At 38.2% G+C, this 18540-nt stretch overlaps 1 protein-coding gene across 2 annotated transcripts in view; it reads left to right on the top strand.

Annotated features, from left to right (window-relative positions):
• rttn (rotatin) overlaps positions 1–18515 on the top strand; it is a 55877-nt gene extending 37362 nt beyond the window's left edge. Inside the window, exons 32-49 of one of the 2 annotated variants that reach the window (XM_039666742.2) lie at positions 14–91; positions 260–434; positions 711–808; positions 1170–1266; positions 1378–1573; positions 3147–3234; positions 4894–5044; positions 5146–5283; positions 5861–6060; positions 7586–7691; positions 8263–8360; positions 9276–9353; positions 11623–11749; positions 15030–15238; positions 15413–15689; positions 17562–17665; positions 18085–18154; positions 18299–18515. In XM_039666742.2, coding sequence (XP_039522676.2) covers positions 14–91; positions 260–434; positions 711–808; positions 1170–1266; positions 1378–1573; positions 3147–3234; positions 4894–5044; positions 5146–5283; positions 5861–6060; positions 7586–7691; positions 8263–8360; positions 9276–9353; positions 11623–11749; positions 15030–15238; positions 15413–15689; positions 17562–17665; positions 18085–18154; positions 18299–18381 — 2373 coding nt within the window. In that variant the 3' untranslated portion in view covers positions 18382–18515. Of the gene's footprint in view, positions 1–13; positions 92–259; positions 435–710; positions 809–1169; positions 1267–1377; positions 1574–3146; positions 3235–4893; positions 5045–5145; positions 5284–5860; positions 6061–7585; positions 7692–8262; positions 8361–9272; positions 9354–11622; positions 11750–15029; positions 15239–15412; positions 15690–17561; positions 17666–18084; positions 18155–18298 lie in introns of both variants that reach the window. The other variant, XM_039666741.2, reaches the window with a different exon arrangement.
• The last annotated feature ends 25 nt before the right edge of the window (positions 18516–18540 follow it).

Genomic DNA, 18540 nt, shown 5'->3' with positions numbered 1-18540 from the left:
CCTTTCCCTATAGGCAGCGTTTATTTTGCAAAACCTCCTTGTTATGCCAATGCCTGCTAATGCAGAAGAGGCCAAAGAGTGTGCCTGGCAGGTATGTTTACATGTGAATAAACTTTGAGAACTGAATATCAATATCACAGCCGGTCTTAAAAGCTCTGTAGACATAACAAATCTGTCTATGGTGATTTCTGGTTTCCTCAGTATTAAATTTCCCCCTTTTTAAACATTTTATCTTGTGTCCCTTTCTTGTGTCTCCCAGAGCCCCTGCGTGCATGATGAGGATTCAGGACTGTGTCTGGTCGGGCTTCCTGCCCTGCAGGCTCTGTTGTACCACTGCCAGTTTTTTGAAAGCGTGGGCCAGATGGTGAAGAGCTGTTACATGGGCAGACATGCCTTCACCCTCAGCCCCCCTCCGCCAGCCGATGTCACCCGGGGTACGGCGTCCACGCGCCCAGAGCACTGCCAGCTATTAGTGGATGTCTGACTCTTTGGCATCCATATGCTTAGACACATTATTAATACTTTTCTGTGCTAGAGATCATGGCGGGTGTGCCACATATTTTAGATGATGGTGTTTATATTTGTCATTCTTGTTATAACAAAATCTTCATGTTAGTACACTGTAATTATTCCAGTGCATATAATTTAGTTGTAAATATGACTGTTTTATTTGTAAATGAAGTGGTCTGTGTTTCTTTATGTTCGTGTAGAGACCGATCTGAATGATTCTCTGAAGCACTGGAGAGAGATGCTTGCTCCTTTAAACCAAACTCGAGGCTCGGGATCCATGTCCACCTCCAGTACTCTGGTTAGTAGACCATTTCACTTGTGGTTGACCTTTTTTTTTTACCAATATGTTTTTTTTTTTTTTTCTAGTGAATATCCTGAACAGCATGACAGGAAGGCTGATTTAATGTCCATAAATTGTTTGTGGTCGTTAAGATTTCCTTTTTAAAAGAAATTAATAGTTTTATACACATTTAATGTGTATAAATGTGTAAGGATATTTAATGTGTAAGGACACATTTAATATCAACAGTGACACAGTAAATACATGAATTATCTTAATAAGATTTCTTTCTCAAATAAATGCCGTGTTGTTGTACTGTCTATCATGTTATATTCATAACTGTTTTCAAATTGTTATCATGCCGGTTTGTGTTCTTCAGATTCCATCAGGAAGCTCTAGTGGGACACATTCTCCAGTTCCGACCTCAGGTGTTGCTGGAATCCAGGACACTCCAGTTAACAGACTCACTGCTCAGGGTATGACTTTTTTTAGGGGGAGGGGAATTTTTACCAACTGACAGTTTGGTCTTAGTTTCTTTCAGTCTTTAGTGATTTGAGTCTTTCTGCTGTTAATTCTTTGTGTTGTAGGTCAGAGTGACACGGACAGCTCAGACTCCGCCCTCACTCAAGAGTCCCACCCAGGGGGAAGGACCGAGCCTGTTGCTATAGTAACCCCTCACCTGTTGCTGTCCGTGTGCGGTCTATTGGAGAACCTGCTGGCTGTGCTTCCTGAGTTTAGTCTCTCTGCCCTCAAGCACAACCACATACTTCAGAGCATGGCCAGGTTAGAGAGACATGTGAAGACAAACAGATATTCTGCAGAATTCTGGGATTATTTATATACAATCTTCATACTAACGCCTTATTAGTCAAGTCACCTTTATTTATATATGCATTGTTTCAAAGCAGCTTTACAGTAATAGACTGGAAAATTATTAAAAGCCGCTCTACAGAATAGCGTAAAATTGTTGACTTTATTGTCACTTATATAAATGTTTACTAAAAAAATATAGTTAATATTAGCAGTTCATCACAGACTCGCATGTATGACATGCAGACCTGTGCACCAATACAACTATTAAAAGCTTTTCTGTTAATTGAAATAAAGCTGATATAAATATTAGCTGCACTTTATTTTTCAGTACATGTATTTAAAGTGTACTTACAGAACATACTGGGTAATATAAGGTAAGGTTGATGTGTAGGTTTAGGGTTAGTACCTAGTTATTACCATTTATTGTAATTACTATAATAAGCACATAGTATGTACATGGGGTACAGGACTGTAAAATAAAGTGCTACCCAAATATTAGTTGAAAAACAAAAATTAGAAATGTTGCTTTGGCAATAAACTGAAATAAGTTTACGTTAATGCACTAAAATTATTAACTGGAAATAAATAAAAACTATAATGAACTAAAACTGAAATCTAAATAAATTAAAATAAAAAAAAACACTAAAAAGGACAAAAGCACTTAACGAAATTACTAAAAATGAAACAAAAATTAATATGAAAACTAAAAATATATATTTAAAAAAGCGAATTCAAAACATTAATAAAACTAAAATAACAATGATGAGCTCATCTCTTACCTTATTTTCGTGCACACTCATAATTAACCTTCAAATGGTCTTCGTTTCCTGTTTACACTTCTGGGCTTCGGGGTCTATACGACCCCAACAATTGATTGAGTAATTGTACAAAAAATATACATTTTTAATCATACAAATAATATATCATTATTTTGGTTTACTTCTCATCTATTCATTAATGCTGTGTTTTTGGAGATATAAAGTACTTTTGTATTCATATACCACACAATTCCTCAACTACATCATTAGCTTGCATTTGAAATATTATTTTTTTATGATACATTGCATTTATGCTCTAGTACTAGGCCTTCCTTTCTGTGTAAAAAATTTCAGATTTATGCTGGATTTTTTTTTTTGTTTGTTTTTTGAACACATGAAGAAAATATATTTATCTTCACATTTCTCATTCATTTCAATGTGGGGTCATATTGGCCCCAAAGACCAGAAGTGTAAACATTTTTTTTACATACCTTCAGAACAACCGAATCAAGCCCAGTTTTTTTTTGTTTGTGTGTGTGTGTTTAGATAGATAATGTATAAAAAGTCACAAAATCGTATTCCACTGAGATTTTTTATTTTTTATTAAGTAAAAGTCAATTGGGGTCATATAGACCCCATGACCCGATTGAGGGTTAAGTATAAATGAATTTTCGTGGTTTACCTAACAACACTTTAACATTAGATATTCATCTATTTAGACTGGGGAAAAACCCTGTGAGCTCAGCTGCATGACTTTCCTGTTGGTTGTGTGCTGTCTGTTTCAGTGTGGTGGATGCTGTGACCATATCTCAATGTGTCAGTGAGTTAAGGACACCTCTTCTGCCAGCTGCTATGGAAGATGCTAGGAACCAGGTGCATTATGGGATTTTTTACCTCCACTTAAACACCAATCTGTCATAAGGGAATGTGCGCCTGCAGAACGCCACTGAAAGCTCAGAAAATATCCACAAAATTGGAACACAAACCCATTCACAAACTTCTATACGCCCTCCAGAACATGCATGGTTTTTTTTGATGAATACTTTTAAGTAAGAATATAGTACTGTTAAGGTCAATTCACACCGCCCCAACAGATGGCACACCGCCCCAAACAGGCACTTCATCAGGTTTTGTCGAAACAGTGTGGTACCTGTCAGAGCCTGTTGCCGTCTGTCTTTCGTGGATTGAACATGCTGGTTCGGAATTAAAATGTCTGAGAAGTGACGTGCTGTAATCTGCTGACTGTTGGTGTTGGTCTGCTTCTGTTCGTACAGTGTGAATTGGTCTTTAGTGGTATCTCACACATTTTACCATGAATAAATCCCTTCCCCTTCAAAATCTACACATTAACAGTAAACATTTTAACATTTTTCTTCAGAAGTTATGACTGATAAAAATGTCTTTAAACTCATTCAAACCAGAATTGCGATATATCTTAAGCAGTAAAAGCTAACTTAACTTACTTAATGCTTAAAGGGGCGGACGATTATGATTTCACTTTGTAATGTTGCTGTTTCAGCATAAACAACATCTGCAAAGTTACAACGCTCAAAGTTCAAAGCAAAGGAAGATATTTGCTTTTAAAGAAATCATTTTTTTAAGGACCACAACAAACGGCTGGTAGGGATCACATGACATTCCTCCCTAAAATTTACATAAACCGGGAACACTCAGTCCATGTTGAGAAGACCTGTTGTATTAGAGCACATTTGTAAGTCTTTTCACATGCAATATCACTGTATCATGTCACTGTAGGCATCTTCCAACAGTTCCCACACTAGTGATTTATGATAATCATGACAGAATATGCTAATTGAAGATAGTTAACTCCACATCAGCAACATCAATTCATCAACTAAACATTCAGAAACGTCCTGTTGCATTCTACACGTTATCACTTCTTCTTGAGTCTCTCCATCATTGTCCGACTCCATTTTAAACATAAAGGGCTGCTAACACATACACACTTGTGCTTAATGGGGTAGTACATCAAAACGGAAAATTTCCAAAAAGGTCATTAATTTAGGCTTTTATTCACACAAACACATGCAACAAACTTCATTGGTTCTCGTGCATCAAGCACGAACGTTTGAGCTTCTGTGTTTACCAGGTTTGATGTGCTCTATGTATGCGTGTCTCATTAAGATGTACATAAAAAAGCCTAAATTAAATCTGATTTTAAAGCGATTAAATCTGTTCACAAGAATTAGATTAAACTGAGCTTTTATGACCTTTTTAGATCCTTGACTTTCAATGGAAGGGCAGAAACCCGTCAGGTTTCATTAAAACATCATCACCCATCATAACCTTTTTAATTTAAGTACACACACTCATGCTAGAAAAATGCTATTCTACCTCAAGTACAATAAGGGCATCGTAGTTTCTGGTTCAGTTCCAATTAGTCGGCTATTTGTTGTCGTTTAGGGTTGTGAAACCAAAGTGCTGCATGTGGGTTTTTTTTCACAGGTAACTCGCCACTCGTTACCACTGACTCTCTCTTTCCCACCCATCACCCCCTTGTTTCTCCCTCAGGTGCTGAGTAGCTTGTATTATGTGCAAAGTTTTTGTAAGCTCCTCCAGTCAGCAGCAATGCACAGTGAGGATGCGCCAATCCACCGAGAGCTCTTCAAACCCCTGCTGAACAACCTAATTTCCATCCTCACGCTGTCTGTCGCTGACTTGGGTAACACGCAAAGTCCACAGCAAATCCAAAACCTTCCAAACAAGACCTTCAAATGAAAGAAAATTGTTTTTAGATGAGTGTGTGGTTGTTTTGGTCCTTAGATGCGCAGGCCCAGGGTGCAGTGCTCAACACCTGGGCTGATGTGTTGATGCTCCTGGCTACTCTGCTGCGCAGGAACCAAGCTGCGGTCGGCCCATCTGTCGGTGTGGCACTGGGGAAACACTGGCAGTGCTTTTCAGGTGACGCACACAAACACACACACACACACCAAAGTGTGTTACAAAGGGTAGAGACAGGCAAATGGAGCGAGAAGGCAGACGAGTACAAAGAAAAAATGGTGGCAAGCCTGATGAAAGTGCATAGGGACGGAGGGGAAAGAAAGATTGAGGAGTTTAGATGCAAGATCCTCTTATGCTGGATAGATGTTGAGAATGGAGGAGACAGATGGAGTGGGAGGCTAGCTCATTATGCTTGTATATGTGGATGGGTGTCCCTGCTGCATATGACAGACTGGGACAGAGACAGGAGGAACAATCCGCCTGCTTTAGATCTGATGGATGTGGTAGAAAATCCTAAAACAGGTGGGTGGGCAGTAGACTCGCTGACTTGCCTGCAGGTATCCAAGCTTTGGAAGCCCTTTTTAAAAGCTTGCGAGTTTGGAGAGACTTGACGTCAGATGTTCCCTTGTGGTGAAGATTGTTTGTTGCGAAGTTTTGTATATTTTGCATCTTCTTGTCTCGAAGTTGGAGTTCGAGAAAAGCTCTGAAAATGAAATATTAGGATTCTTTGTTTAGTCTTTGCCTTCTCTTGTGACAGATACCATCCGTGTGTGTTTGAACCAATCGGGCGCAGAGTCTTCTCTCTACACGTCGACCCTGCACTTTCTGTGTGTGTTGTTCACAGAGGAGGCTAAGAGGAGATCGGGAGGCCACGCTGAGGATCTGACCAAAAGCTCCTCACTAACAGCGGTCTTATCTTTTGAGCCTGGAGAGGTCATGTGTCAACTATTATTAGAGGTAACTGATTTAGTTTAGGTTGTGAATGGTAACAGATACAACTTCTGTTGGCTGTTCATTGACAAGTTCCATGGACAAAATTTGGCAAGCACTTTGACAAAATGGCAATATCAAATATGATTGGATGACTATAAAACATGTGACAAGTGCAATTGTAATGTCTATTTATTTTTTAAGGGAAAATGCATTTATGTTCTCAAATCTGATTGAGAATGGTGTGTATGTACAAAGGATGTGTCCAAAGCATGTGTTTCAAAGATAATGTCTTTGAAACGAATAACGAATTCTGCCAAATAACATTAAAAAATATTAGTCACTCCGCCTGTTTGCTGGATAGCAGGTGAGCCAAGGGATAGTATGGTATTATAGCTATATAATTATTTTATATTTATAGCTATATACATCACTATACAATATAATGAGTGTGTAAAATGAATGAGTGTAAATTCATGAGCACAAATCAAGCTGCCGTCTCTGTGTGTCTCTCAGAAATCAGCGCTTGGCGAGAGTAACATCAACTAAAATACTTCATTAGAGTTGTCAAAAAGTACAGAATTTGGTACCAAGTCGGTACTGAAATTTTAAAATTGTAACGCTGTTGAGTGGAATCGTAAACACTTCTGATTGGCCATTGTGTTCACTTGCTCATCGTTTATTTCTATTATTGGCTACAATGATCAACACACAGATGTGTTTGAAAGTGTTTTGAAAGCAGGAGCATTTGAGAGCGCTATGCTGAAGACGCCTGCATTCAAAAGCTCCTGTCTTTTTCTGTGTAAGCCATCTGTGAAGAGCGTCACAGATGTATATTTGCAACATGTTTTTGAAGTGCTGATCATTGTAGCCAATCACAGACATATCCGATGTGACGTTAGTACAATGGGCAAACAGAGATGTTTACAGTTGATTCCGCTCGACAGCGCTCCGTGTCACAGTTATTAAATTTCAGTACCGACTTGGTACCGAACTCTATACTACATAATTTTCTACTATTTAATACGTGTATTTCAATTATTTAAACCTTGTACAACATGAGCTGCTACATGATATTTCTCTGTCTTACTCTCGGAGATGGCAAGCATATTCTTTTATGTATTCTTTATAATTTGTTCAGATTTGCATTTGTATGCTTAGTAGTTGTTTTAGATTGGTAGCTATTTAAAACTATTTGCTTATTTGAGATTGTGGATGATTCCTGACAGAACTCGTACACAAAGCTCCTCTGGAAAAAAAAAAATAGCATTATTATTTTAATTAAAACATTTTCAGGATCTGGAAAAGTCCCAGAGCCGGGACTTGAACTCGGATCGCCCAATAATTAGAATAAATGATACATTTTTTTAATATATTTTGTAATAAACATAATTATTTTATGAGTTATATTAAGGTATCTTTGTTGTTTAAAAAAATGAATATGATTTTTTTTTTTATTTCGTATAATAAACTATTCAAGATTATTATTATTTTTTTCAAGATCCAAAATGTATCAAAAAAAAAATGTATTTGTTTATTGTTTCATTTACAGCAATATGAGAAGATTCTGTTCCAGGATCCTTTCAAAAAGGTGATGGCCAAAACGTTCATGTCTCTGTTAGCCTGTAGTGCCAGTGCTCAGAGTTACGCATGTAAAGGTAAAGATCTGTTCATTGTTTTTCAACATTACACAATGAGGAACTATATGCATACGCTGAATGCAAAGCGCCCTCCCCATTCCCCTCAAACCATTTATGGAAATGATCAAATCACACTGTTTTGTTTAACAGAGAAATCATAGGTTTGGTGTCATAACATTTGCTTGTTTCCCAATTTCCATATTAATGCATATTCGTAATCGGCATCCTAAATGTACAGTAGCATAAAGAAGTCTTAAAGGTACAGTAGCATAAACATCCTGTTTTATTCTTTTAGGATTTTATTCCTATCAAAGAGGGTGGAGAATTATAATGTATAATAAATTGATACGCATTACTTGCGTAACATAAAAAGTAAACTTCAGGTGGGAAAGATGCTACATAGTGTAGAAAATGGCCCCCTTAATGCATAGCTGTTAAAAAGGTGCTATAACCTCAACTAGGAGGAAATCTTGCATACACACATTCGTTTAAGTCCCAGGTTACATTATGTTTGTGTTTAATGCCTGATGTCACTGTCTGATTGATGAGTACATACATAGACTGATGCATGTCTCTTCTCCCTCTTCAGCTGGCGTGATTGACAGCTGTGTGGAACGCATGAAGCACATTTACGCAGAGCTTCACCTGGAGTCTGTGAAAACAGGCAAGAGCACTCACAGGAGGAAGGTACATAGGGTTCCAGCAACATGACAGACAGATTCAACATCAGAAACACTGAAAACCTGTTAAGAGGGAGGAGGGAGGTAGAGGGGGAGACTACTGTCACAGATGTGACAACACATCAAAACTGAAGCAATCCTTTGGTTCAGTTGATATAACCAGTTGATTTCCTATTGGTTACACTTTATTATAACTTATAATAACATCAACACTCATTATTGCTTATATAATGCAGATCATTGGTAAAACTCCATTAAAATGTATACAAACTTGATTCACGTATGGGTCAGTGACAAATATGTCCAAAATGGTCTTTTAAAAAAATAATCTGATGTTTTATTTTATATATTTTTTTATTTTAAGAAATAATTTTGCCAAATTGTTCTTTCATTTAGCCCTTTTAATAATACTTTCTTTGTAATCTTAGGTTTTTAAATCACCTTGGCCATTTTATTATTATTTTTTTTTTATGTATAAATACAGGCACTAATTACTGTCATGTCTTTAACCATTATTTAGATTAGAAAATATGGGAACTAATCTATGTGTTTAAAGTAAGACATGTTCCTGGATCGACATCCTTTGTTGGTCCTGGATCGACAAGACTATTAAATAATCACTGCTGTCTAAATTTAGAGGTTGCGTTACGGTTGAAATGAGTGTATTTCTAGACATAACAAAAGATGCTGATCCAGGAACATGCCAAACTTCAGTAAATCACAGTGTGCTCTGTGAATTTGTTATGTACTGCAATTTTGGTTAAGATTTATTACCTTATTATGACGTGTTTGGAATTATAATTAACACAAACAGGGAAAATACAACATAAATGTATGCATTTACAAATAAGATGGTATCAAAATTTCCATTAACAGCATGATATCCTGTTCTAACCGTTTTGTCTTTGTTCAATGTCAGCAGGTGGAGAACAGCATGAGAGAACTTAAGATGATTCTAGAGATTCTGCGAAATTGCCTATATCAACATAATGAATGCAAAGTACGTCATATCAAATAATGTTCCCTGTGATTATTATTTAAGTAGTTGTATTCATCGTACAGTATCCGCAGACGTTCTCAAAAGGTGGTCTTGTGGGTTTGAAACACTGTGGGTTTGCATGCAGATTTTCTTGTAAGGACTGAGATGCAGTCTTTACAAGAAAACCTGCATGACACCCAGCAAGATGCTTGTGTGCGAATAATGAGTCGTGATCATTTCTGTGAAGTACAAAGGAAAGTGAATATTCTACCGGAGAGCTGTTTTAACTGTTTTACCTATTAAGCAGCCTAATTTACAGCCTTTCAATGAACGTTCGAACAAAAACCCTGTAATATTTTTCTACTTTTGTAATTAACGTTTTCTACTCAAGGGGTGTGTTCACACTTAACATGTTCGTTTTGATTACGGTAAAAGGACCCCTGGTGTGATTGCTCTGGAAACAGTTCTTCTAAACCTAATTGATGGAGTGTGTAACTTTCCCTTTCATCCAGAGTGCTTGACTTTTGCATTGTCGAGACAAAATCTTGACCCAAAATTGACGCACTTCTTGATGGATAAATAATAAAATAATAGCCAAGTACTCTGTAAAGTCTGTTCCAGCGCATTCCCAAAGACTTTCTCTGAATTTAAGGTCTGGACTCCATGCTCCCCCCTAGTCATTCTTTCACAATTTGACCCTGATGAATCTTGACATTGTCATACTGGAATATGGCCATGATATGTCTTACATGGTTGTTTAGAAAATGAAAATCTATACACATCAATTTGATTTGAAGAATTGTTGCCAAACATATAACATTCTATAGAAATATAATAATAACTGCAATAAAGATTGAATCATACACTTAAAGGTGCAGTCTATTAGCCTGGGAAAACCCAGACAACTTCCAGCAAATTTAGATTTGCTCTGAAAGTTAGTCTGGCAAAGAGCTCATTCAAGCCCATTTCCAATCCTTCAAAATCGCGGCACCAATCAGAAACGTTGGGGAGGGCTTTACACGATGACGACAGCGCTGCAGATTTTGTAGCCTACATTACAAAGATGGATGCCGGCGTCGAACATCACTCGTTCGAATCAGCTAACGCGTCTGTTTTAAGTGATTTGAACGTTTCCTTTTTGTTAAAAAAACTAGCAAAGAACAACACTGAGATGTTTCTCCGCCGGCCGCCGCTCTGCATACGTCATCTCCTTCATCGCTCTGATTGGTTTAAGGTCTACCCGCGACGTCCGTTGGTGACGCCCCTCTGGAAATGATTTGTCTATGACGCTTTGCCACAACTGAGAATGGTCTGGTTTTAACCAGGCCAACAGTCTGTGAGAATGATGGGGCAGCAGTGGCTCAGTGGTTCATGTGGGTTGTCTACAAACCGAAAGGTTGGTGGTTCAATCCTCGGTTCCACCTGACCAAGTGTCGAGGCTGGCGCCTTGCATGGCTGACACCGCCGTCGGTGTATGAATGGGTGAATGTGAGGCAAATGTAAAGCGCTTTGGTGGCCATTAGGTCTATGAAGGCGCTATATAAATGCAGTCCATTTACCATTTAATGATGGCTAGTGGTTGAAATGGGTACTGCAGTCTAAATTCAAAATATCTGAGATCGACGTTTCCCCCATCTCCTCCTCCTCAGACTCGACGCTCACGTAGGTTGCCAGTTTAAGGACACGCAACAGGAACGAGCGCAATTGACGATAAAGGTTTAGGAGACTTGCACACTGATTAGTTGATTTATCAGTGTTTAAAAATGCTCTCGTTCATAGAGATTTTTAGTTGGATACAGAGGCTTTTTAGGTTGGGTAGAATCTGCAATCTCTGACCCAGTTTGTTTGCTTGCTGCGATATGCTGTGTTTCCTGCCAACTAGCATCCTGGGGTGTCAAAATACTTTTGGGTGAACTGGCAGTGGGTGAGATCAAGTGTTTTTCAGAGAAACGAGTATTGTGAACTCAGCATGTTCTCTAACCTTTTATGGTATTTTTATGCTTTAGTAGAGTGAAAAAGTTACATATAGCACATTTAAGCATTTGCCCATTTAAATCTAAAACGTAACTTTTTGTGTGTTCTAGCATATGAATTCATTTCCAAATAAAATCAATTTTGGGATTTACTAGTGATTACTAGGGATCTTTTTAGCGATTACCTTACAGCTAACACTGGCTTAAGTTTAATGTAAATGTTATAAATTAGCATGAACAATTAAATATCCAACATTGACTGATTACGACAAATGTCATCTCATTTGATTAATGCGTGAATAATTTTCTCCTCACAGACTGTGGCTACAGAGCTGCGTCTGGCAGCGGTGCTGTTGGCCCTGTGGCCCTGGTTCCTGCTGGACGACCTCACCATGACTTCAGCTCTGGAACTGCTCTGTGTCTACACTGCTAACTGCACAACTGGTCAGTCCTCTGAGAGGTGGAGAGGAACGAGAGTGAGAAAAGGGGAATGGCCGAGAGAAAGAGGATTGGAAAGTCAGAGACAGGGTGCTGAGATAATGTATAAGCTGTGTTCTCACTGTAACTCTCTCATGAGTCATGTACTGGTACAGTGGGAGCCATTGTGTGCCAAATGTAAGGCTGACATGAGCCCGACAGCTACAGAAAGGATTGTGTCATAGTTTAAGTCTGCTGCCAGATTACGGGAAGGGAAGCTAGGATGGAACATTTGTGTTAAGGGGAGGTTCTTCGGGCACAAATGCTTACTTTCGCTGGATTAAGTGGTTTTGGAGCTATATATATATACCAGTATCTACACAATCTACACTATATCGGTGATATTAGTGGGTACTATTTACATTTGACGTGATTCAATACGACGCTCGCATCCAGTGTAGGCAAATGTAAGCCATTAAGCGATTAAATACCTGTGGGCGGGTGATGATGGTGTGACGATTCGTCAATGTCTTGCTCTGGAGGGAGTCATATGCAAATGTACTTCATAGATCAAGCAATATCAAAATGAGCTTGATTGAGGAGGGTGTTTATGATATTGAACTTGGAAGATGTTTTAATGGTACAAAGACCTCTTATATGTCAAAACATCAAGTCAAATTTGATTTCTCATGCTATGACCTGTGGTCCGTCCTTCGGATGAGACGGTAAACCGAGGTCCTGACACTCTGTGGTCATTTAAAATCCTGTGGCACTTCTTGTAAACGGTAAAATTTTAGAATTTTGCCTTAAGTTAGAACAACCTCAGAAGAAAAGGGTCTGACAATTACCAACCACTGTTGATTATACTAGACAAGATTGTTAGCTGTAGTACCTCCATTTTCTGTAAACATTATGTATTAGGAAAAATAGAAAGAAATTCATCCTTCAGACACTAAAAAAATAAATCTGTACGTTAATCTTTAAAAAAAAAACTGCATTGTGTGTGTGAGAGCAAGACGGTTACACATGAAAGCTTTTGCACGTGTGTGTAAGTGAGAGAGACTATTCGTGAGTGTGCTTACTTAAACACAATGATTGCTCAATGTCACATATCTGAGCTCATGGAAAGCTGTGTTTAAGGCAGCACAGGATGTGGCTTCACACCTGTGAAAAGCCAGAAATGCATGGGTGTATAGTCAGTTTGTACGTATACGTCTGTGTGTGGGTTCCCATGCGTTTTTCTTTCGCCTATATTTGTGTGTGCGTTTGGGCTGTCACTATAGTTTAATAGCACTAGGCTACATAGATTGCTTCATGTGTGGTGTTTCTGAAGATATGTGCTTACAGCAGGTGATGTTTAAAGTTCATGAGCTTGGTTCATCAGTTATGGAATCAGCCCTCCAGCAATTTTCCTTCCCATCATACTCTGTCCTGTGTCACTTTTTATTGTATAATTCATTAACCTGCAACACACAACCTTGATTCTTTCATCTGGCCGATTAATATTGGATTTATTCTGCAAAGGAAAACCCTGCTGAGTTCTCTCAATAATCCAGTAGAATAATGTTAAATGATTCACCCACAGCCATTCTATTCTTAAAAATATGTCTTGTCAACTTACCCAGAAGTGGGACATTTAGTGGTTTTGACGCTGTACTAAATGCAGCATTGTTAGATCTGGAGGAAATACATTTTTATCTGGATATATTTAGAATTAAAATACAATGGAAGTTTCCATTGAGTTTCCAAGCTCATTGTTACACAACTGCACATGATGCGTTGAGGCAGCACAGATGGATAGATAAAAAAAATGGTGAAAAAGGGTTGTGTGGTTTTATATCACCGGTAGTATTTCCTGTAGCACTATTCTGCAGCACCAATATATACACTCACCTAAAGAATTAATTAGGAACACCATACTAATACTGTGTTTGACCCCCTTTCGCCTTCAGAACTGCCTTAATTCTACGTGGCATTGATTCAACAAGGTGCTGAAAGCATTCTTTAGAAATGTTGGCCCATATTAATAGGATAGTATCTTCCAGTTGATGGAGATTTGTGGGATATACATCTAGGGCACGAAGCTCTGGTGACTGTGGGGGCCATTTTAGTACAGTGAACTTATTGTCATGTTCATTTGAAATGATTCGAGCATTGTGACATGGTGCATTATCCTGCTGGAAGTAGCCATCAGAGAATGGGTACATGGTGGCCATAAAGGGATGGACATGGTCAGAAGCAGTGCTCAGGTTGGCCGTGGCATTTAAACGATGCCCAATTGGCACTAAGAGGCCTAAAGTGTGCCCAGAAAACATCCCCCACACCATTACACCACCACCACCAGTCTGCACAGTGGTAACAAGGCATGATGGATCCATGTTCTCATTCTGTTTACGCCAAATTCTGACTCTACCATCTGAATGTCTTAACAGAAATCGAGACTCATCAGACCAGGCAACATTTGGGGAGCTCCTGCAAATTGTAACCTCTTTTTCCTATTTGTAGTGGAGATGAGTGGTACCCAGTGAAGTCTTCTGCTGTTGTAGCTCATCCGCCTCAAGGTTGTGTGTGTTGTGGCTTTACAAATGCTTTGCTGCATACCTCGGTTGTAACGAGTGGTTATTTCAGTCAAAGTTGCTCTTCTATCAGTTTGAATCAGTCGCCCATTCTCCTCTGACCTCTAGCAATAACAAGAAATTTTCGCCCGCAGGACTGACTGCCGCATACTGGATGTTTTTTCTCTTTTCACACCATTCTTTGTAAACCCTAGAAATGGTTGTGCGTGAAAATCCCAGTAACTGAGCAGATTGTGAAAACTCAGACCGGCCCGTCTGGCACCAACAACCATTCCACTCTCAAAATTGCTTAAATCACCTTTCCTTCATTCTGACATTCAGTTTGGAGTTCAGGAGATTGTCTTGACCAGGACCACACCCCTAAATAAATTGAATCAACTGCCATGTGATTGGTTGATTAGATAATTGCTTTAATGAGAAATTGAACAGGTGTTCTTAATAATCCTTTAGGTGAGTGGATGGATGGATACCTGAATATGGTACCGTGTGTGTGTGTGGCAAAGTTGTTTAAAGCTAAAAATTGTGTCATGTAAGGGGTTTGGCCTAATTTTAGGGTTTTGGATGATTTTTGATAAGAAACACTGATCAACAGTTCTGTTTCCTTAACACTCTTATATAATCTTTCTGAGATAGTAACTTGGTTTCTTTGTATACGTTATAGTCTTTGTACATGTGCTATTTTTCCATTGTCAAGTTATCTCTTTCTCTGTCTGTCCCTCATTCTCTTTCAGCATGCAGTGCTTTATGTAGCAGCAGCAGTTGTAGCTCTGGTTCAGTTCAGGCTGTTCTTCCTAAGACTGCGGTCACAAACTCACTGATGCATGGGTTGATGAAACTGGCCTCCCAGGTTGCCCCTGACAACAGCAGCATCCAAAGTCTGGCTTTCTCATTGCTGGCCAACCTGGCCATCTCGAGGGACTGCAGAGGGGCACTGCTGAAGGTAACTCACTGGCCAATGTTTAAACAAGACAATTCAGGGGAGACATCAATAGAACCACTTGAGTCTGTAAATAATAGAGTTGAGAACTTCTGGTTGCAAATCCACTTTTTAGTTTCATAGAGAAATTCACAAAGAGAAGTGTCAACAAAAGCTTCTTTCTTGCTCTTTCCCTAGAGTAACTTCCTGCAGCACTTCCTGTCTCTACCCATGCCTAAGGCAGGTGCTCGAGGTGGCTTTTCGACAGGGGATCTTCTGTCCCTGTGGCTCAGGCTGCTGCTGAACGTGTCGTTCGGGGAGGACGGACAGCAGATGATCCTCAGGCTCCGAGGGGCTTTGGAGCTGCTGGTCGAACTGGCCCAGTCCAAACACTCCAGCACTAAACCCACCATCCTGCTCATTCTCCACAACATCTGCTTCTGCTCCGCTAACAAGCCCAAAGTCTTAGCCAATGGTATGAGCGCTGGATTAACAGGGTTTTAGATGTTAATGGTCCACCAACATGTTTCTTTTCGAGTGGTTGATGCCAATGCCAGTCTCTAATAAGGCTCAGCAGGCATGGTTTACAAAATAGCCAAATGTTGTCTGAATAATTGGCCTTGCTGATATTATATCAACCTGTTTTTTCCCCCAAAATTAACATACACTTTACAATAAGGCATTATTAGTTAATGCATTAACTAACAATGAACAATACATTTGTTACTGTTTTTATTCATCTTTATTAATGTTAGTTAATAGAAATAGTGTTCTTTGTTCATATAAGCTCAATATTAAATATTAAAGGGCTAATTCACCCAAAAATGAAAATTCTTTCATTAATTATTCCCCCTCATGTCATACAAACCCATAATACTTTTGTTCATCTTTTTGATGAAATCTGTGAGCTTTCTGTACTCTCCATAGTACTACCACTTTGATGGTTCAAAAAGTTCATAAACCGATTATAAAACTAATCCACGTGAATTAAGCGGTTTAGTCCAAATCTTCTAAAGAGACTCGATCAATTAATATGATAATTTATTTAGACTTTTATTCGCATATTAACATTGATCAGTGAGCATAAACAGAAGCTCAACTGAACCTGCTTGACACGCGAGAATGAACCTCATTGGTTCTTTCTGAAGTTCAAATGTGCGTTGGACAGAAAGCTCTCAGATTTCATAAAAAAAAAAATATCTTCATTTTGTGTTCTACAGGTTTGGAGCAATGGGGTTGAGTAAATAATGACAGAATTTTCATTTTTGGGTGAACTATCCCTTAAACAGATACAACTTTTGATTTTTTGATTCACAGTTTCACACTTTTTTATGAGTACATTCACATAATGTCAAGTCCATCATCCCTTTCTTTTGCTTTCTATAAAAAGAAATTGGGCGGAAACGTTGGTGTAATGTGTAAAACTTTTATCACTCCATTGCGGCTGTTGTGACACATCTGTACTTTAGTGTGTGTATGTGTTGCCACAAGTGTTTGTGTGGTGGATCACTCTTTCACAGGGAGTGTTAAATTCATATATATATATATATATATATATATATTAACATTAGAAACTAATAACGAAAAATATTTTTAAAAAATAACGAAAAATTACTGTTTATTTATATCGACAGTGAGTGGCTGCCATTTTTACTTTCATTTAGTATTAATTTATTAAAGTCTTTAAATGTTTCTTCCTTCCGGTTCCCGCCTCCTCCTCCAAACAACGAACTACGTCACACATTAGAAGTATTTTTCGTTATTAGTTTAACTAATGTTGTGTTAACAAATTAAACATTATTGTAAAGTGTTACCAAAATAGGAATAATGTTATTATATATTATATATTTTTTTGTTTTGTTATTTTTTATTATTTTATATTTTATTTATTTTTTTTTTCTCTATTTTTCTGTGACGGACTCCAGCATGTTCAGATGAATTTAACACTACCTGTGTAGAAGTGATCCACCACACACAAACACTTATGGGAACACATACTGCACACACACACACGCACATGCACACACTGAATCACGGATGTGTCACAACAGCTGCAACGGCGTGATAATAGTTTTACACATTACACCAACGTTTCCGCCCAATTTCTTTTTATGGAAAGCAAGAGAAATGAGATGATTGACTTGACATGATTTGAATGTATTAATAAAACAGTGTGAAACTGTGCAAATCCACACTACCAATAATGTAATTTTTATTAAAAATAAAAATGAAACAACTTTTTTAAGTTAAACATTGATGTATGTATGTGTGTGTATATGTTTGTGTGTGTATGTCATATTTACATTTAACATATGTATATATAAAAATGAATGTCTTTGTATTTCAGATAAAGCTGTTGAGCTATTAGTCTCTTGTTTGAGTTGTAGCTCGTCGGATATACATACCATAGGAGCTTCAGCACTTTGGGCTTTATTGCACAACAATCAGAAGGTAACATTTATTCAGTGGCATTCAGTTGTTATATAATGCTTTTTACAAACAGTTAAAGGGGTAGTCCACCCAGAAATGAAAATGTTGTCATTTACTCACCCTCATATTGTTCCAAACCCAATCATCTTTTAAACACAAATAAATGTATATATACATTTTTTTTTTTTAATGAAAACTGAGAGCTTTTTGGCCCTCCATTGACAGCCTGTGCAACTACCACTTTTAAGCCACAGAAACGGGTTTGGAACGACATGGGAAAAATAGTTGTACTAGATTCAAGGAACAGTTCTTTGGCAGTAGGATGTGAAATATGACACTGTTCATGATCATTTTTATAAGCACAAATTACATGTGAGTCACACACTTGGAGATCCGTCTCACCCTTTATCTTCCCATCCTGCATGTCTCCTCTTGCAAAGGCAAAGGCCACTTTGAAGTGTCCTTCCATCAGACTGAAAGTGGAAGAGGCGTACGTGTCCGCCAGGAAAGGTGTGAATATATTCAGTTTGATCATAGGAGAGCCTCTCGTTTTTACTCTTCAGATGATACTACAGCAGTAGATGCATAGGGGATTGGATCGTTTTCTGTGAGTCTGTGGTAATTGTCTGTTTGTTTGTTTGTGTGTTCGTGTAGAGGAAGAGCACAGAAGTGACAAACCCCTGAACATCTATCTTCTGAAGTGCCTGAGAAATCTCACACACATCTTCAACTCTTAAGTGCCTCACTGGTGATTGGAGGTCATTGAATTCACCTAATAATGTGAATGTATATTTATGTTTTGGTACATATGAAACAGTTTTTGTATATTTATTTTTTGTAGCAAATCAATAAATGAACTGGTTTTACAGTAGATGCCTCTCCATTTTCCAGCTGTC

The sequence above is a fragment of the Pimephales promelas genome, chromosome 22 (assembly GCF_988280905.1).
Source record: "Pimephales promelas chromosome 22, fPimPro1.hap1.1, whole genome shotgun sequence".
NCBI lineage: Eukaryota > Metazoa > Chordata > Actinopteri > Cypriniformes > Leuciscidae > Pimephales > Pimephales promelas.
Note: the sequence above shows the minus strand (reverse complement) of the source record. Positions and strands in the feature narration are given on the sequence as shown.